Source organism: Plectropomus leopardus, chromosome 19 (genome assembly GCF_008729295.1).
Source record: "Plectropomus leopardus isolate mb chromosome 19, YSFRI_Pleo_2.0, whole genome shotgun sequence".
Classification (NCBI taxonomy): Eukaryota; Metazoa; Chordata; class Actinopteri; order Perciformes; family Serranidae; genus Plectropomus; species Plectropomus leopardus.
In genome coordinates, this window is record NC_056481.1 from 12,985,810 (window position 1) to 13,007,185 (window position 21,376).

At 39.6% G+C, this 21,376-nt stretch overlaps 1 protein-coding gene across 3 annotated transcripts in view; it reads left to right on the forward strand.

Annotated features, from left to right (window-relative positions):
• LOC121958461 (dynamin binding protein) overlaps positions 1–20,253 on the forward strand; it is a 56,210-nt gene extending 35,957 nt beyond the window's left edge. For 2 of the 3 annotated variants that reach the window (XM_042507395.1, XM_042507397.1), the window contains 13 exons: positions 9,371–9,579; positions 10,607–10,706; positions 11,069–11,216; positions 13,237–13,254; positions 14,112–14,311; positions 15,461–15,591; positions 15,675–15,779; positions 15,965–16,093; positions 16,206–16,541; positions 16,956–17,144; positions 17,238–17,436; positions 17,523–18,214; positions 19,127–20,253. In XM_042507395.1, the coding sequence (XP_042363329.1) occupies positions 9,371–9,579; positions 10,607–10,706; positions 11,069–11,216; positions 13,237–13,254; positions 14,112–14,311; positions 15,461–15,591; positions 15,675–15,779; positions 15,965–16,093; positions 16,206–16,541; positions 16,956–17,144; positions 17,238–17,436; positions 17,523–18,214; positions 19,127–19,312 (2,642 nt within the window). In that variant the 3' untranslated portion in view covers positions 19,313–20,253. The remainder of the gene's footprint in view (positions 1–9,370; positions 9,580–10,606; positions 10,707–11,068; positions 11,217–13,236; positions 13,255–14,111; positions 14,312–15,460; positions 15,592–15,674; positions 15,780–15,964; positions 16,094–16,205; positions 16,542–16,955; positions 17,145–17,237; positions 17,437–17,522; positions 18,215–19,126) is intronic. The other variant, XM_042507396.1, reaches the window with a different exon arrangement.
• The last annotated feature ends 1,123 nt before the right edge of the window (positions 20,254–21,376 follow it).

Sequence of the window (21,376 nt, forward strand, 5' to 3'; positions counted from 1 at the left end):
ACGCATAGTTACCAAAAACTCAAACAGTTTAAATGAATGAAAAAAACCTTCCCGAAATGTCAAGTATTGCATTAATTTGCCTGTTTTCTGTTCAGATCTTGGTATCTACAGTTGGTGAAGTCATCTGGCTCCAGGTATTGAGCAACATCCACCAGCTGCTAAAAAGCCCTCTGTTTCAACAAAACAGGCCTGAGAGCAAGCTTTGCAACCTGCAAAACACGCTCTGATGTCTGTTCGGGGCCTGAGAAGTTTGCTTTTCCTACAATGGCAATTTTTCATTAAATTGGGGGTTGTAATTTGAGAAATTTAGAGAGAGCATTTTGTCACCCTGTTGTTTATTTGTAGAACAGAACAGTTGAACTCAATTCTCTTATTTACTTGTAGAAAAAGTCATAAAGCCCTCAGGCTGATTTTTGTCTTTACTTGTCCTACGCAAGTTCAGTCATCTCAAAGTCTCAGAGAAGTTCTGACACTTGGGTTGCAACCGAAGGAACAAATATTTTCCCACACAGGCAGTGAAGGCAACAGCCATTACACTGTATACAAAAAAATAATGCCATTGCCTGTTGTTTGCTTAGCGTTGGATACATGACCCTTTAAAAATATTAAAAATGTTTTTTTTCTAGTAGGTTTTGCACAAATGTGTATCGCCAAAACACCTGTGGGACCCAGTCGTCCCATTCTCTTCCCTCTCCCCATTAACATGAAGACAGTAGTGTTTTGGGCTGAATAGTTCCCTCATTTAATGGCTTTGGTTCCTCTTAAAGCTCAGTCTGCACATATGCAAAACTGATGGTCTCTTGAAGTAATTGGACATTGTTCATCACACAAACAGGACGAAATGAGAAATTCCAAGGAAGCCAGAGATCAGTCTTGTTCCCATTTATTATCCAGCGTTGTAGCAAGTTATTTATTCAACTTAATTATGTTGTGGCCTTGCCCACCTTGAAACGAGAGGGGTTGTATCTCTTTGTATCCAACAGTAGATGCCAAACACATGATTAAGTGTGGAGAAAATCACATTCTCAATGCCACATGTTTTAACACACAGCCTGCTTTTATGATGAGTGAACAGAGAGGCTGTAATTACAAGAAATTCCCAACAATATTACATAATGGTTGCTGTGAGATTGTGCAGGGAGCTGGAATGTGACCTTTTGACATTTTGACCCTAAAAACAGATAAACAGGATGGTATGTCGCTAAATAAACTCCCCTTTTTTCCATTTTTAAGTGGCCTCCTACCTGGTGCAGCAGCTGGTGGAACAAATCGGGACAAAAGGCTAAGAGATAAAACCAAATAGTAGGGAAATAAAGGCTGCCTCTTTCTCTAAAACACAAAGTACATAGGTGACTAGTCCTCCCGATAGCCATACACCTTTTGTCCTGTGGGGTCATTCTGACCCTGCCTTGTTTTGACTGTTATTTTAAAGCATATTGTAGAAATTGTCAATCAATTCTGTGATACACCTTTAGTTTTACTTCAGTCCAACCCATTACCACACATTTTTCCCTTCGTTTTGGAATTTGGGGCCAATAGACCTTGCTTACATAAGTATAAAAAACATATTTTGATGGCAAAAGATTTCATTTGGGGTCAGAATGACCCCAAGGACAACACGAGGGTCAAGAGTCTTGCTGATATTTACTCTGCCTGTGCTGACATTGCTTTTTTATCCGAGTTACAAGCGTCATGGATTTTTTTTAATATATCCAGTATTAATCACAAGTCACAGCTTGCAGGTTGTTAGGTAAATATTGCTGCAAGTCTTGGCATTTTCAAGAGTCTGCAAACTTGTATTCTCATGTCCCAACTGAACGCTCACGCAGAGTTTCCCATGTGATCATGTCAGCAAAGCCACGCCCTGCTCTCCAAAACTTGGCTTGATATGAGGTGGGCCCCCGTTGTTCCTGTTGCCATGGTGACAGTGCATTCTGCTGTGAACTTTGGAGCAGAGCACACACACAGCGCTGATTGTGTCTGACCTTAGAGCGCTCTGTGCAGGGCCAAAACTTTTTACTTTGCACGGCTGTTTGAGGAGCTTGCTGTCTACAGAGAATGAATTCAGCAGGATTGTTTGAAGACTTGACTTACTGCAGCTGTGCAACACAGTATAATATCTTTGATAAAAAGTTATTTCTTAAGAGTAAAAAAAAACAAAAAAAAAAACAAGAATATTCTTGAGTTAACTTGGATGGTTTTGGATTTATTAAAAGAATTAAAAATATCCTTGAGTGCAAGACAACTTGAGAGGATTTAGGGGAAAATGTTGATTCTAGGCCTCATTATTTTGATAGAATTCAGCCTGTGAGAGGAGGAGCTCAGTCAGGTGTCAGCAGACTGTGAAACATGAAACAGATTCATCACTGAACTGGACTTAAGACTTCACTGAATTTGATCCATCCCACACAGCACAAGCCCTAATAAATGTAAAATATGAGTTCATGCCACCGAACATATAAAAAATAACTATTTCTATCAGAAAAGCAGCATTAAACATTTAAGAAAGTGTTACCAGATACACAAGGGGTCATTGTCCTATTTTCCATCAACAAAATAGTGTTTGAAATATAAAATTTAAATGAGATTGCTTTAAATAAATAGATGAATTAAGCTCAGTAATGAATCTCGTGTGACACCTGATTTGGGGCAAAAACATGAAGGACAGGAATCAACATATGCAGTCAGGGAGATTTTTTTCATAACAGATCAAGCAAGGCACCTTTAAAGGAGGCTAAGATATCAGCTAACTTAGTTTATGTACAGCAACTAACAATAGATACATTGTCCCAATTTCATACTGATTTTAAGGTTTAGTTTGCAGATTCAACCAGGTCAATTATTAAGTCTGCTGTTGATTCACAAATTAAATTTGAGGTGCTGCTCACTGCAGGGAAAAAAATATTAAAGCTGCTGTCAATTAGTCAAAAAAGAATTACGTCGTGTCTTTTTCCTTGAAACTTTTCCTTGACCTCAGTGGAAATATTGTAAGGTCAAGGAAAGATGTGAAGGAGAATTCATAAGGGCGTAGGAAAAGGCAACTGCGTCAGTGCTTAGAGAATTCATCAGCACTTGCTCTATGCTATTTATGGTATGGAGGACATAATTAATGTGAGTCTTTATTGACAAAACTACAATTTTACAAAGATTCTTGACTAAAAGTGCATCTTTGCCAGAGCGCAAAAACATAAAAAGTACACATGAGGGTGTGGTTGAAACCTGTACTGGCTTATATAAAGACCACACCCAGAAAACATATGAATAGTAAAATAGCAATCAAATCATCAATATATTTAGCTGCAAAAAATTCAAAGTGCCACATGCATGTTAAAGGACACCTGTTGATTTTAAGCATCAAGCAGCAAAAGTCCAGCTCCAGGTTTTCTCATCTGCCTCAGTGGTCGTCCTCCCGGGTGTCTGTGTGAGTGTGTGAATGTGTGTGTTTGATGATGTTGGGTTCCCATCCATTCTCATGGTAATTGGAGTTTTGAAATGGAGTTTTTGCAACGGGATGCACGGATCTCTACAAGGCTCAGGAGCTAGACTTCAGTTTGACAATGGACTATCGTAGAATGGGCGGCGGTGTCTGAACTACTTTGTATGTGTGGGAGGGGGATGTGCTTGTTTTTGAAGTGGTTTGAAGAAAGTTGCAAGCAGCAGGTGGGTGCAGCCTCATCATCTTCTCTTTTGTCCCTCTTGCTGTCTTTCTGTCTCTGTATGAGGCAGCGAGCATATGGAAAGAATGCAGCCGTGAATTTTTGGGAGAATATTTATTATAATGTTTGGTTTGTGTTTTTTACAGCTCAGATTTAAGGGGGAAGTTAAAGCTATGCTAAAAAGCATTGTTAAAGGACTTAAAAATGCATTTGTAATCATTAAAATTACATATTTGATCTTTTTTTTTTTGCCTATTTAAAATTTTAACCAGTCCCCGACATTGAAGCACCTTTTTTTCTAAATGTCACACAAAAATTAAATATGAGCATTGTTGCATGCATTTAAGTGGGAAAAACCAGACAAAGAGCCTCTTACTCTTGTTTTTGGTTAAACTTGCAAAACAAACACAAAAAGCTGGATTTCACAAAAATAAGACAATGCATATTAACTATAAACCACAATAGGAGTTTAAGATGCCCATAATCATACTCACTAATCTTTAGGCCACTTTAACCTTTGTGTTCTGACTAAGCTGCCCTTTATTTTTGCTTTTTGTTAAATCCCTGATGCCCTGTGTTAATCAGCTGTGACTGTGACTGCAGTCATACTGAATATGGAAGGTGCGGTGCCCTGAGAGATGTTGTCATTTTATGGTGTTATTAAGCACACTCCCTGTTGTGGCTGCTCCAGAAATCCAGTCTGCTGTGTATTTTTAACTCTAAGCTTCGTGATGAATGTTATTCATACGTTGCGGTGACGGCAATCAAGAACTGTTTCCAACTTGACACCATTTTGAAATTGTCTGTCTGATTCATGTGAGTTGATCAGGCCCCTGTTTCCAAAAAGCAGGTTATGTTTGCTGTGTCCATAAAAAAAAAAAAAAACAACCAAAAAAACCCAAATGTGGATCACAGCTGATGTTAAAAAAAGAGGATGTTCCATGTTCAAAGATGTCCAGATGAACCAGCTTTTTGGAAACAGGTGCCTCTCTGCTATACGTTGTTGATTCCACCTGTTGATTGTTGATGCCTGTGCAGTGCAAGCAGTGACTGAAAGCTGGGACACACAATCTCTGAACCCCTTTACACCTTACATAAAATGTAATTTAGGTTAACCAATTACATGCAGCATCCAGAGAGTGCTTGACCACATGAAAGCACAGATGTAAATCCACCCATAATGCATTGGATGGTGATCCGATCAACCAAACCACCTCTGGAGATGGTCAGGGATGCATCATGACCACATTTACGCAAGTTGCATTTTAGCAGGTAGCAGCGAGCTAAGTTTCAAGGAAAAAAATCAAAAAGTAAGCTTTTTGATATTCTAGACACTTGTCTGACACAGATCAAACCATTTATGAAGCAAAGCAACTGGTGAGCAGCTATAGCTGTTGGGTTTTTTGAGGTAGACAGAACTATCGAATTTCAATCAGATCTTTTATAAACACTGGAGACGTATAATCATACTAGATGTAAATGTAATTGGGATTAATCAAATTTACGATCAGGATACATGAAACATTTTGATGCAAAGTAGAAAGGGGTTTGTTTTTAGTGTATGAGAAGAAATCTGTTACTGAAAATTGTTTTTCAGTTCTCATCAATGTTAGGCCTGCATAGAAATTTAATGAGTGCAGGGAATCAAAGGCATACAGTTCCTCTGCCTTCATTAGCCCATATATAACCCATAACCCCCTTTATGTCAAGAGATTACACAGGCAGTCTCTTTGTTTTATTTTTCCACACTTTCCAACAATGCGTAACCAGGTCAGTGTTTGAATGCAACTCGTTTATTAACCCTCGTGATGCCGGGTGTCTGCACAGACACCCCTGAACCCCCTGCAGATCCCTGTTTTTCTGGTATGGTTGTTTGAGTCAATCATGCAATTTTATGTCACATTTTTGACTAATTAATTTTTTGGTGTAATTCTACAGTATGAGTGTGTTTTTATATACCATACACCCAAGGCTTAGGGTATGATCTAATTACACGTTTTTATTTTTTTGTGTAGAGCTTAAATATCTCCTTTCTTAAAACTTTCACTGAAAATGCAATACATTACTTTTTATAGAATTACTAATCAATTGTCTTCCCATCAGATACCATTTGTCCTTTATTGGTCATTATATTGCAGATATTGAATCAGCAATCAACAGGTGTTGACATTCAGACTACAGCTACACAGTAATGAAAGTAAAGCTACAATGGTTAAAAAGTTATTTATTCTATTATCTAATCTTTGAATTTAGTTGAGGGAAAGAGAGAAACTTTGATGGGTGTACAGCTCTTGTTTTTTTGGGGTTTTTTTTTTTTTTTTATTTTAATAAGGAAAATAGGTGAAAGAATAAGCTTAAACATTGTTCTCGAACTACGGAATGTGACTCTTTACCGATGTGAGTTGTCGCCATAATAACTGACAACAGTGACTATTTTCTTTAGTAGCTGGTTCAATGTTTCTATGATTTTACCTGATTGAGAGGAAAATGAATTGGTCTCAATTCAGCTCAGTGAATTTTGACCCTTAGGGACTTCAAAATCATTCTCTTAACTGTGAAAAGTAATTCCTAGAAAACTTTATTTTCCTAGTTTTCCTGATCAGAAAACTTTCTGTATTGAAAAGCTTGATTTCATAATGAGGTTTTCAGTAGCAGATTGTTGTTGAGGGATTAGTTTCTCTGATTGTTGGCGTCCAGTCACCGGTGTGTGGTTCAGTAGATGCTAATCTGTGGTTCTCTGGGTGTTTCTTGTTGATGCAGACTGAGTAACACAGGCAGATCCTGTTCCACATGCTGATAGCTAAATTTTAACATGTTATGGTCACCTCAGATTGGTGTTTATTTTCTGTATTCAGTTGTCAGATAGAGAATGTTTTGGAAAAAATTTCCATCACTAATTAATGAATAGCCGTTCTGCTGTACATTAGAGTTATACTGTTTGAAGTCTGTGTGTTTGTGTGTGCACTAGTGCAAAAAAGTGTGCGATGCCTGGACCTTCTTTATAATACTGCACAGAAGTCCACAGAAGTAGGTCAAATTCCAGTCATGGGGTTTCACAGGTTGGTTATGATGGAAATAGCTGCATATTTAACCACGTGAAGTGGAGCATATGATGCAGTTGTGTGTGCATGTGGAGGATCAAACGTGGGAATGAGCCGATTGATTCCAATTAAACTCTTGAGTCTTTTGTTTTCAGTCTCTCTCTGCATTGTGTCGCTGCTGTGTGACTTTTAAAACCCATTAGCGAGCTACTTTCTCAGCAGTGGGGAAATGCCGGAGCGCCGGCAGTTAGCAGAGCAGCAGTGACGGACGGGAGATATGGTGCAAGCACTGAGAAAATCTCCTTTGGGTCGAGCTTTAGCCAAGTCACGTGAAGAGAGAGGGGGGTGAGGTCAGGGTTGGAGGAAGACAAAAGGCAGGTGGCCTGAGGATCAGATGCAAAGTCAGCTCATAAAATATACGTTCATATATTTTTGTATCAAAACTTGAAAAGCTTTGCAAATAAGCTTTGCAAGGTCCGGTCGCGATACTCTCGCAAAAGGTGGCCACACTTAGGATAAAATTCTCGAAATGATTTACCCACTTTTATGTGATTAAAACGAAAGTGTGTCAGTGCAGCAGTCTGTCTGTGTGTCTGTAGCATGCAAACATTGTCAAGTGCATGGGGTGACATGAGGGTAAGCAGAGTTAACGTCATTAGCCTCTGACAGCATCTGTTCCAGGAGCGACGGTGACGTCACCCTCATTTGTAAACACATGCTGCATCCTCACCTGCTGAGATGTAGCAGAGCTTTGTACTAAAATATACACAACCTCCAACTACAGCACAGAATAAGATTTGGAAATATGATCCACTTTGAATATGTTCGTCTAACTTATAACACAAAGTGACAAATCATCAGTGCTGCATGTGTTGAATGCACAAATGTTTCTTCAGCATTTTCTCCACGTCACAGTCACGCTTTAAGGGTAAAGCTGCAAATAATATACATTTTTGTAGTTGGCAAAATATCCATGCGGAGACTAAAGCCATCATTGTATCAATCCATCTTGTGATATGATTTCCTCAGTCTTAAGTGTATTTGTCCCTTCAGAAGTCATACATCTGAGAAAAGCACGTGATGAACATATACTCTCATGGTTTAAAAAGTGTAAATAATTTCATAAAACTGCAGGTTTTATCAAATGTTACTTAAAGGGGCAGTCACCCCTAAATCAAAAATATATATTTTGTCTTCCCTGAAGTGCTATTTATAAAATCTAGATTGTTTTTGTGTGAGTTGTAGAGTGTTGGAGGTATCAGCTGCCAACCAAGTCACAGCGCAGAAGGAAGTGTGCACCTGCTCCTGGAAGAGAGTCTCGTGCTTGCGACAGTGCGAGACGTAGACATGAAGAACATCATCCTCAGCTGAGCTTAGATGTTAGTTAGCTCAGTGTTGCTGGGTGGGCAAGCAGTAGATGCAAGTTTCCTTCTGCGCAGTGATTTGGTTGGTGGGTGTAGTTCAGTAGACAGAAAATAGTTCCTAGATGAAACTGCTCACAACAAGGTCTGTGGATTATCTTGAGTAACTGGGTAATGATTTCTGGCAAGAGAAATTGTTGTTTAGTTCTTATTTATCATATGGTTCTTTGAGCACCACAAGCCAAGTACAATCTAGCTCAATTATATTAGAGAGAAGGCAGACATCTCTACGGCTGATATCTCACACCAAAACAATCTAGATAGACATGCTCCTTTAAACAGAGTATTGCAATATTAGGGGACTTTTTTTCAGCTGCAAATTTGGCGCTCTAGTGAGTATTCACAGCAGCAGGATGGTGTATGCAGAATTGAATTTAAATAACTCACAGTGCTCATGTTCAGCAAATGCAACAATGTGGCTTATTGGTGTGTTTTAATAGTTTTTGGTTGACAATGGAGGTCTGTGCATGAAAGAATAAGCTCTGCCTTTATATACACAAGCAATTCATGGTCAGTTTTCTTTTAATGGGAATTGTTGACAATAAGAAAATCATAGAATATCACCAGACATATCCGTTAACCCAAGAGCCTAATGTCTCACTGAGTAATGAAAGATAAAGACAACAGATGTGTTGACTCAAGATATCTTCAGAAACATGTATCATTACTCTCTAATACTGTTATCTCTACTCCCTCAGTCCCCCTTCTTTAATGTCTGCTCGGTCCCTGAGAGCCTTTACGTCTGTAGTTGCTGTCACAGGCCATTGTACCACACACAAAGAGCCTGAGTCCACTCCAGTTTTGGGTCCATTCATAAAAAGCATTGGTGCATAAACCAGGCTCTCCCTCCAGTCCCAGGCACCCCCAGAGATCAGCCCTTTGGGAGTGAGAGCAGAGACATTGATCAAAAGCTGGTCGGACAGGAGGAAGAGTAAAGGGCGGAGCGGGTGGGTGGGCGGGCAGGAGTATGTTTGGATACAATGAATGGAGACATGGGCTGGGAACGTTTTCCTCTTTCCCTTTTTGGACTTTGTCATCTTTAGAGTAACCCCTTTGTGTTTCTTGCTACGACAAGCTTTGTGTTCATGCAGATTTCATGGCAATGAACAAGCAGAAATTGATACTATTATAAGAAGAAATGGAAAGATTTGTTTTGAATACTGCCTGATCAAAAATATTAAAAGAGAAGCTCATGATTAAGAGTATTTCAGATTAGATTGAACTAAATCTGTCTCCTTTCCTGTCTCTCCAGAGATGACGCTCCTATCATCCCAGCCCAGACCCCTGGACTCCACCACGACCTCCGACTCGACCCCCGCCACCGGCACAGAGGATCCCGAGCAGAGGATGTTGGAGAAGAGGTCAAAGGTCATTGAGGAGCTGCTGCAGACGGAGAGCGACTACATCAAAGACCTGCAGATGTGTGTAGAGGAGATCATCGAGCCACTGCAGAAGAAGCAGGTAAAAAAAGATGTAAACATTGTGGAGATGAAGTTTAAGTATGTTCTGATTTTTTTAAGCAGGTCTGTGTCATCATGCTGTGGGGAGTGTGTGCACATGATCGGTGTGAAGGGGCCCCTGTGCCGCCAACTCCCGGAGCTTCCTGCCTGTCTGCCCGCCAAATCCGCAGGATTACGTGTTTAGGGTCATGCAGTGGATTGTTGTTCATGGATGGAGAGTTCCTCTCGCACGCACTCCTCGCATCACAGTGACAAGACCTTGATGAAAATTGGCAAAATATACTTTTAAGAGAGTTGTTCAAAAAAAAGAAAAGTTTTCACTACAGGACAGAAAACAAGTTTATTATATGTGATTGTTTTTAAAATATTTAGATTTATGGTTTAAAGTTATTATGAGGTGCCACACACATTATCCAGCTCAACAGGGTCTTTCGACATGTATTTTCATCATATTTGGGATGTAAAGTTTGCATGGAACACAATGCAGAAAAATTTGGTTATTCGCTTGCCCCGTATACATAAATATACATTACTTAGTTTGGTTTTTGACTGCATTTACATTTTCCTCTACTTGTACAGTAACTTTGTCATCTAATTTTCAGTCATGGAGGATGAAGGCAACATGTGTCGCCTACATTACAAATGTCAGACATTTACTTTTATTTTTCACCATGTAGAAAATAATTACATTTTATGTCATTTGTTTTTTTAATTTTACTGACTAAGTACTATGTTACTTGCTTGAAGGTGGCACCTCTGAACATTTATGAAAGAATGATTTTAAACCTGGATAAGATATTTACTTATCAAGATATAATGGTTTCTATTGGAGTGCTCAACTGGTACAAACAGGTTTCTCAAACCTGGGATAAGGCCTTTTTTTGGTTTCTAAATCAAGGATATACATGACCAGGATGCTTTAAAAACAGTAATAATTGGGATAGTAGTGTTTTGGCTGTGTACATTGGTTGACAGCACAGAGGAACGTTTATCATTGTTTTGACACTTTCTATCTGCATTTCCTAAAGGTGAAGAATGTGGACTTTGAAGGTCTCTTTGGCAACATCAGCTCTGTGATCGACCTGTCAAAACGCCTTTTTGAAACACTGCAAGACAGCGACTCTATTGGTAAGAAGCTAGTTTTTAAAAGATGCATATCATGAAGTCATTGTTTTGCCAACAGTCGAGTCAAGTGACTTCTTCCTGCTCACTGTGCTTTGTACTGTATTCATGTTTCCACCATAAACTGCCACCTGATAACATTTTATAGGTTGGGTAAGACTTTGAATGTATTTTGAAAATAGCCACCTTTGGAAGAATTTGGGGGAAAAAAAATCACAGATTTTTATAAATTCCTACTTGAATTTTGCTCTTTTTTTGTCTGTTTGGGTGTCATTTTTATCTGATTAAAACATATACTCCTCCTTTCTTCGCTGTTTCCCTTTTTAAATGAAAACATGACTTAATGTTTCTGCATGCTGTGTTCTCAGGAAAAGTATTTCTGGGCTTCAAAGCTGAGCTGGAAGAGGTTTACAAGATCTACTGCCAGAACCATGATGATGCCATCTCTCTGCTGGAGACCTACGAGAAAGACGAAAACATCCAGCATCATGTGTTGGAGTGTTTGGAGAGACTGAGGTGAGTCAGTAAGAGGAGAAAAAAGTGCAAGAAAGAAAGGGTTCACTCACTAGTTCCAGATTTTCAGCTTTGACTTGTGTTTGACTTTGGAAAATCTTTTGCACTAGAGTGAACAAACATGCATGTTCTTGTGTGTAAAAGCATGAAAACAAAGCCAGAGTGCCCACTAATCAAATTTACAGTTAAATATTAACTAATATTAACTACAGAGGGCTGTTGATCATTTATTGTCTGTAAAGTTCAGCAAGTGAAAAAGTCATGGCAGTTGTATTGTTACAGCATGTGTTTCAGTACACTTAATGTTGTTTTGAATAGGTTTTTGCACTACAACAACAGTTTTAAAATAGACTGAATCCCCATGACATGGCACTAAAAACAGCAACATTCACGTCCAGGTCGAACACTGGCAATTGATATTAATTTTGGAGACATTTGAAATTCGCAAACTTGTTAATTACTGTCGTCATTTTTAGCTGAAACTGTAACTTTTAAAAATATATAGTTAGACATCGTGGTCTAAACTATTTGACATTTCTACTGTGCTCATTTGCTTAGCTAGCATCTTTGGTAAACCAAATTTACCTGCATGGCAGCTAAAAAGACTTTACTGGACGGGACAGCTGTCAAATGTATTTTTTCCATCTAAAAACTTCAATATTAGTTTAACTGTACGCTGGATTTTGAATATCTTCACCGCTTTAATTTACACATTAACTAATGGAGGCAGCAGTAGACTGGAGACTCCCATGTTTCCTGAAGTAAAATTACTGTTTTTTTTGTCAGAGGTCTGCTGGCTTTGCGATAATGGCTTCAGTTCCCCATGAAAAAATCTCTCTGACAGCGAGGTTAAGTGGTGAAAGTATTGTAAATAAAATATACATTTAAACTAGTAAGGATTTTATTATCTAACTGGCTAAAAACTAAACATTTGATGCTGTGTTTTCTCAGTGTTGTTTTATTTCATGTACGGGACACAAGGGTTTTCTACCTGGGAACTTACTGTAAACAAGCGTGATATGGTTTACAGAATCTGTAGACATTATGGCAATCCAGATTTCCTGTCGTAAATGATTTCAAAAAGTCACGTTGTCATGGTGTTCAAGGCTACAGTGTGACTTCTTGTAAGGAGTTGGTCACATGGGATTAATTTATGATGGGATTTCTTCAGCAGACTTTGAACTCTGACGCATGGGCAAGTTATGATAGAGAGGTGCAGTAAATCTTCAAACAGATGACGTACTTTTTCAGTCTGAAACTTATTTACACTTAATATCTGCCGTTTTTCTTTAAAAATACCTTAACCTCACTCCTTCTGCCATATGAACACTACCAGATCGAGCGCCATGGCTGCTCCTCAGTAATGTAGAGCAGTTGTAGAATGTGCCCTACCTGGTTTCACCTGTCTGGTTTCACCATCAGTGACTCAGACACTTAAGTTGACACTCCTGTAAAATAAAGTCATCAATCTGTGTTTGAAGGTAAACACAGGGATTGGCAGACCGGAAACCTAAAAAAAAAAAAAAAAAAAAGAAGAGGGTGCTCGTTCCAAGAAGTCTTATTAAACAAAAGGACAGTGTACAGCTGTGTGTGTGTGTGTGTGTGTGTGTTGTTTTTCATTTGTTTTTTTAGTCATTTTGCAAGTTTATAATAAACCTTGTCAGGTAAATAATAGTCTTCTCTGTAGTGTGTGCGTGTGTTGCAACCTGTTCAGTTTTAAAAGGTTGTGTGTTCTGCCAGTTTTGAGAAATTGCCAAGTTTTACTGCCACACTGGGCCTCTGTCCAGCTTTAAGAGAAAATTCACAAAACAAAACCATAACAACCGCCAGTGCAGCAGGCTTGAATCTTTTAATGACCTTTCAAAGTCAAATCCTGGATTTAATCTCTGCACAGGCAGATACTTTCTTTAGAGTTCTGCTAAATTTAGACGTGTGGAAAAATGAAACATTCCTGATCAGGCCAGAGATTTATAAATCCTGTTTTTGTCATTTTTCTATCTCTCTCCAACCTTCCCCTCAACAGGGCCATATATCGTGAGTGGTAAGTCTCCACGAGTTTCGTCGTGAATTCAAGCATGACAATCATCTTGACCGCATGCTTTTTACTCACTAACCCCCCTGGAAATTACCTCTGTGTGTTTGTGTGTGTTACTACGTGTGTGCTGAGTGTGGGAGACTCATCAGTGCTGCCATTTGAATTCCTTTCCCTGCAATGGGATGAACTTGCTGTTTGTGTTTGCACGTGCATGTGAATACTGTATGCTACTGTTGTGAAGTGAATTATTCCTCCTCCTCCTCTGTGGATAAGCAAAGGAATTGTTGATCCTTGGAAACTAATTTAATGCCATCTACTGGACTAAAACAGCAACAGCAATTTACATTAACTGGTGTCAAGCTTTAAAGGCACTTTTCATGGTTAAAAAAAAAAAAAAGTCTGGTAACCACAAATCCACCTCAAACACTTTAAACCTGTCAAATTGCATGTTTTTTTCTTCATTGACAAAGTGAAAAATGTGTGTATACATACTTTGTCAATGCCAAGAAATGATATAATAAATGAGAAGATTACTAAATTATACAGCTAAATTTGTTGCTAATTTGTCCTCCAGATTGCATTAAAATTAAGCAGATCAATATTGTTTTTATGGTGAAAACTGTTTTTTTTATATCTCCCAAAAACTGCATTAAGCATCATCAGAATATGTGATGATGGTTACATATCATTGGATCATGACATCCACATGATACAGAGACATGTGTTACATGAACATGGGAACATAATTTAATAGCTGTGACTGTAATGGTGGCTGGATTGCTGACTGTGAGTCTCAAATTCTTCTCATAATCTAATTTTTCCCTCTAATCAAACCCAATCTGTTGTCTGTGTCATCTTTTCAGGGGGAAAACAAATTACATCAACCTCGGCTCTTTCTTAATCAAGCCGGTGCAGCGGGTGATGCGCTACCCGCTGCTGCTGATGGAGCTGCTGGGGGCCACACCCGAGAGCCACCACGACCGGCCCCAGCTGACTCAAGCTCTGCAGGCTGTTAAAGAGATCAACGTAAACATCAACGAGTACAAGCGCAGGAAAGACCTTGGTAAAAAAGAAAACAAAAAATCCCGTAAAGGGACAGTTTACTCCCAAATCAAAACCACATATTTTTCCTCTCACCTGTAATGCTGTTTATCAGAATAGATTGTTTTGTGTGAGTAGATGAGTGTTGGAGAAATCAGCTGTAGAGATGTCTGACCAGGGCCGGCTCTACCCAATTTGGTGCCCTAGGCGCCCTAACCCTAACCCGCACTTCCGCACCCAATAACGACACATCACGTGCTCACACATAATTTAGGAACATGTCACTGTTTATTTATTTGTAATGTTAATATATTTTTTTTCTAGACAGAAAACACTAAGTGAGGGTGCCAGTGGGCATAGAAAATTATTATTTTATTATTATTTTCCCTCGAGGCCAAGGGGGACTGGCGGCGTGGCAGCGCCCCTCCAGCAGATGGCGCCCTAGGCGACCGCCTATATTGCCTATGCCAAGAGCCGGCCCTGTGTCTGACTTCTCTCAGATATAATTAAACTAGATTCTACTTGGCTTGTGGTGCTGAAAGTGCCAAAAAAAGAGCGAGGAAAAAATTCTTTCTAGAAATCATGACCCAATCAGGCAAGATAATCTACAGACCTTGTTGTGAGCAGTTTCATATAGGAACTATTTTCTTTCTTACGAACCCCACCCACCAACCGTTGCACCGCGCAGAGGTAAGAGTGCATCCACGTTACAGCTCAGCCGAGGAAGATGCTATCAAAGTTTGCATGGTGCACTGTTACATGCATGAGCCTATCATCCATTAGTAGATGCACTTTCCGCAGTTATACGGTTGGTCAGTGGAGTTCCTATATTGAACTTTAAAAAAAAACGGTCTGTGGATTATCTGGAGAGAGACATCGCTGTTACATTTTTTCAAATGTTTTTTTTTTGTGCTTTGAGCACCACAAGCCGAGTGCCATCTAGTTCCATTAAATTGGAGGGAAGGCAGAAACCTCTCTGGCCAATATCTCCAACACTCGGTGACTCACATCAAAACAAACTAAACTAATAAATAGCACTACAGGTAAGAGGAAAAATATGTACTTATGATTTTTGGATGAACTGTCCCTTTAAAGCTTGCTAATTTGTCTGTAATTGGGAAAGCATTTATCCATTACAAAGTCTTTACTGTTTTCCCTCTGCTGTCCACAGTGGTGAAGTACAGGAAAGGCGACGAGGACACGTTCATTGACAAGATCTCAAAGCTGAGCATGCACTCCATTATCAAAAAATCCAACAGAGTCAGCAGCCACCTCAAACACCTGACAGGAATTTCACCCCAGGTACGCCATCACAGCCAAGTGGAGGGAATGCCACCTGTATGTGTGTGTGCTGGTTCTCATCTTTGTCCGTCTTTTTTTCACAGATTAAAGATGAAGCATTTGATGAAGCTGAGAAGAAGTTCAGACTGCAGGAGAGACTCATCAAGTCTTTTATCAGGGACATTTCCTTGTACCTGCAACATATAAGGGTAAGAGCAGATTACCACCGTCACATGGAAAAAGGAGACACACCTAAAAATACGTATTGTGCCTGATTTCTCATTTTTAAACACATTTGAATTATTATCAATTATTTCCAAAATTTTAATTTAATGTAATCTAACTGTGTTTAATGAAATATTCAGCAGTAATTGTAACACAATGCTTCTCTTAGGAGTCAGCATCTGTGAAGGTTTTGGCAGCCATCAGTTTCTGTGACATCTACACAGAGCGCAGCATCCTCGACCCCGAGCGCTTTCAGAGAGCTCACCGCTGCATCAGCGACAAACAGTTCACGCAGTTTGTAAGTCCTCTTCCTTTGTTTAGCTTTATTTAACTGCTGTAAAGGTGTATTAGGAATATCCACCGGTCACATCACATTATCTGACGTACCTCTTTCCTCACACTCTGAGCAGAAGGAGCGCACAGAGGCCTTAGTCATCAATCCGCTCACACAGCTCCTCCTCATGTTCGCTGGACCGCACAAACTCATCCAAAAGCGCTTCGACAAGCTGCTTGACTACGACAACTGCAAGGAGCGCGCAGATCGCCTCAAGGACCGCCGTGTCCAGGATGAGCTTCAGGTGGCGCGCAACAACTATGAGGCGCTCAACGCCCAACTTCTAGATGAGCTCCCCAAGTTCCACGGTGCTGCAGAGGAGCTTTTTACTGGCTGTGTGAGGGCTTTCGCTCAGGCCCAGAAGGACTTTATGAAGACGACACTGGGAGAGCTGAAGCCCCTCCTACAGGCTGTGAGTGTGTCTTTGTTTATGAACGTGTTGAAGGAAGTGGGACAGTTTTCAGGAATATTTTAGGCCCATTTTGAAAAAGTGCCATCCATTTCAAATGCAGTTGTATTTATTGCTACTAGTGTTGAATCAGTTCACATTTTTGCCAATGTACAAACTTAAATTGTTGGATTTATGCAAACTTGCTTGACCAGAATTTGTCATTATGACTCTTTCTGGCAAATTAAAAAGTAGCCGAAATCGACACAGCAGCTAGGGCCGATGGTGTCAGGGTGCTAAATCCAACTTGTATTAGCAAAACTTGTGTTTAGCTTGGTGCCAAACCAGTTTGAAATTTTTTATACTGGCTCAACCTTAGTTGCCACCTTCTGTTCTTAACTCAGACTTTTCCTCACCCTTTTTTTCCCCCTTCTCCAGTTTTCTAACAAAGCTGGCACAGAGGGCAACCTGATTGCTAAGTTTCAAGAAGAGTACAGCCGAGTCCTCCAACTCCTGCAGAGCTTTAGCTTCTGCCCGGAGAACCTTCCTCCAGCCACCACCACAAAGAAGACCTTTGAGAAGAAGACTCTGGAGAAGCAGACATCTAAAAAACAGCTGCAGGGACCTGTGCGTAAACCCTTATTCCATTTTTTGCTACATTGTATTTTATGCACAATGAGTTCAGGATCTAACAATGAGTCTTGTCCTTGTCACCTTCAGCCAAACTACATCCTGCAGACAGATGAGCACCGTGCAGGACTTCTGGTACGCTATGGTCCTGAGAAACTTTTCCAGGCGGAGAGAAACTTTAATGCAGCACAGGATCTGGATGTCTCTATATTGGAAGGAGATCTTGTGGGTGTGATCAAGCAGCAGGACCCCATGGGTAGCCACAACCGTTGGCTCATTGATAATGGGGGTAGGAAATTTGTACTCTAAGCACTGATTAGAATTTTTTAAGCCACTATTTTTGATCTCTGATTATTGTTTTTTCTCGTTTCGCAGTCTCCAAAGGTTTCGTGTACAGCTCCTTCCTTAAACCATATAACCCACGCAGGAGCCAATCAGACGTCTCCATCGAAAGCCAGTCGTCTAATGAGTCAGGCTATGGCGGCTCCTCACCTGTGTTCTCTCGCCAAAACAGCAACAGCACGCTGACCTTCAACCAGGAAACAGCCACAGTCAGCTTTTCCGCTTCGCAGCCCCAAAGCCAGTCATCTCCGCACCCTTCGCTGGACTCTGCCTCGTCTCGAAGAAGTCACCACAGAGATGCACTTAACCCCGACTCTGTCAGTCAGAGCAACTCCATAAACTCCTCCCCAAGAAATCCCTCAAGCCGCAGGGAATTCTCAGACCACCGAAACTCCTCCAGTCAAAGAGACACCGAGCTTTCTTATCGGCATTCTGGCAATCACAGAGACGCATACGATACGAGTTATGCAAGTCCAAGCAGCCACAAGGAGATGTCAGACCTTTCGGAGACGGACTCTTATTCTTCACTTAGAAACAATCGCTCACAGCGGTATGGACACACAGACAAAAGCTACAGTTCATACCAGTGGAGAAATGGAGACAATGGTGGTCAGAAGAGGAGTGCTTACTCCAGAGATGAGTACATAGAGCCGGAGCCAGAACCAGAACCAGAACCAGAGCCAGAACCAGAACCAGAGGACGAGAGTGAATTAGACGGTCATCAGGTGAGATTTACTTTGACTGCTATGATGTAATGACTTTTATATTGGATCGTCTATCACAAGTATGTGAGTCTATGCGCTGATCTAATACCACATCATTTACTAATAAGTCATGGAGGTCATATACTTGTGTATATATATGTTGTAACATTTAAGTGCTTTATTCACTATTTTTAAATTATCTCTGTTTGCTGCAGTCTAGAAACTTACTTTGATTGGCATTCGCTTCGATACCGCTTTCAAACGAGGTCACCGATGGGATCGAATCACTTTCAGAAGTTATTTAATCCAGCACGAAACCACAGTATTTTCTTAGAGACTATATAAAACTAATAAATCCAACAATAAATGTCTTCTGTGATGATTTAGTCATTCATCAGTTCTGAAAGGAGTAGTTGTTGTAACTGTGTCCAGTCTTTTACTCTTGTTATCAAAAATGATCTAAAACTCAATTCTGAGATTGTTCTGTCAATACTTTTATAGTAATTTATAAACACAGTGACTGCTGATCAAACAATTTCAATTTTAGGCTAAACAAAACAACTTCTGACTGGGCTCCTCAAATTTCTGGTTCAAAACTCGCCCATCCTGAGTACTGATACGGATACAGATAATTAGTCGGTTGAACAGATACAGGTACAGAGTTGCAGATAATGGTGCAATCGCTCATCCCTGGTCAGAACAAAGAAATGGGTTAGTATATAAATCTGTAAAAAGCTTCTTAATGCAAAGGCATCGGATTGGTACTCAGTAACAGCTGACAACCAAGTTCAGGTATCGGAATTGATTTTTGGAAGTAAAGATATATATATATAAGGAAAGAATCACTTGACGGCCCAAAAACATTAATTAATACAGCTATTAAAATTGAAAATACACAAAATACCAATGTTGTTTTTATTTCCTTGATTTTAGATCTACTACGCTCTTTACTCCTTCGATGCCCGTTGTGCCAATGAACTGAGCATCTCAGCCAATCAGCAGCTGCGGATACTAGAGTTCAAGGACATGAACGGCAACAGCGAATGGTGGCTGGGGGAGGCAGGAGGTAGGCGAGGCTACGTGCCTTCCAACTACATTCGCAAATCAGAATATACATGAACAATCTTGAGACTGTGCTTGGACCTGAAGGAGGCACACTCTGCGAGCAGACAGAACAAAAAGACAAACAAGCATCTGGACACGCGGTGACTTATTTTTGATCTATTGTCATGGAGTTTGATAGTGAGAAGGACTGACTATTGCTGCTGACTCTGCTCCTTAAAGTTAGCATGATATGCCTATATTTATAGACTTTTTTCTATTATTTTTACTTACTGGAAACTGCACCCTACTCCCTCTTGTTTCCAGAGGAAAAACCTGTGAATTGCACCAGATTTTTTTGCCATATTCTCTGGAGCTGAAGACAATGAATTGTACATTTAAGAGAACAGTCGTAATGGTTACACATTGGGAGATTGCAATGGAAATGTGAATGTTATGGGTTCAGACTGGTTCTTCAAAACAGACAAAAGGTATGCAGACAGACTGACCTAAACACTGTGTTTATGACTTTTTCCTGCATGTGGTTTATTACCACTAGAATGATGAATGAATATTAGATGCATCTATAACATACTGCTCAACAATCAAGGTTTGAGGCACTTATAATGATTATCCACCAGTTGTGAGTTTTGAAGTGTCTGTGGAGCCATCGAGAAGAATATGGTGTGTTGTATGAAATTAATATGGACCCTTTGAATTAAATCCAAGGACAAAGTTGAATGGCATATAATTATATTGTTTACAAGCACTCCCCTCTTCAATAACCTGAATACACTTTTGAACTTGGTTGACGGTGTGTAAGCAGGTGATGACCCACTTTACCTGTAAGAGGAGGTTAATGAACAAGGAGAAATCAAGATTGTGGTCTGATCTTGACTCTGTTTTCTCCACATACTCCCCATGTACATTATATATAGTGCTGTATATTGAGAATATGCTATTGCACCCACTGTAAAGTGATCACTGTTTGAATAAAAAACAGCTCAGCTGACAAATGACGGTGAAGTCTGAAAGAATATGTTTTTGCTCTGTATTGGAAAGTCATCGTCAGTACTTTGTGACATTTAAGGGTTTTTAATGACAGACCACAAAATCTGTAGTGCATGATTCATGTGCACTTTCAAGTGTTTCATCATACAACTGTAATGTTTACAGGGATGCATGATGATATCGGCACGTCATCTTTATCAGCGGATATTAGGTTTAAAATGGAACATCAAAAATGGCCAACATGCTGTTTTCTGCTGATATAGACTATAAAACATAAATACACCAGTATGGTCTTTTGATTATGGTAGCAATAACTTTTACATTTTAAAATTCCAGTTTGTTTTTAGGGGCATTTATTGGCAGAAATTGTATATAATATTCATAACAATGTTGTCATTAGTTTATTATCATCTAAAACTAAGAATCACTGTGTTTTTCTTACCTTAGACTGACTTGTTTATATCTGCTACTAGCCCAGAAGGAACGAATTAAACACTGGCTCTAGGTAATGCCATTCATGTTTTTGTATGGCCTCGTAGTTGTCTCTCACACTTTGAAGTTTCAGTCTGTTGCAATGTTGCTGCCTCACCACTAAATGTCACTAAAGCTTACACATTAGACCTTTACTGGCCATACGAAATAATCAGGCAACATAATAGGAATTTGCAAGAATACAGTGCAATTCTAATTAATGGTGTTTGACATATTGCATAACTTTTTCATTAAAACTGTAAATTCTAAACCATAGTTTCAGCTAAAATTCAGATAAAATGTCAGCTGTTTGCTGACAAAGAAAATCCCCTCCTACGTACTAAAAAACTTCCGGTCTCTCAGTAACATTTTCAGTGAAAAGCTGATTAAAAACTATTTAAAAAATGTTTTTAGGAAGAACTTGACACAGCCCATTATTAAAAACACATCGCCTATTACAAGAGTGCAGTCTAGCATCAGCCTTTTGGTATCACTTTGTGTTCTTTTATTATTCTTTCACTTTTAATGCAAGCTACTTGCTTACTGGCTTTTCTTTTGATGACCTCGACAGAAACAAAGGTCACAGGGCAAAAAAGACAAAGTATTGAATCACATGTAACTCATGTCAAATCAATGCAGTGTACTAATGATTAACAGGTG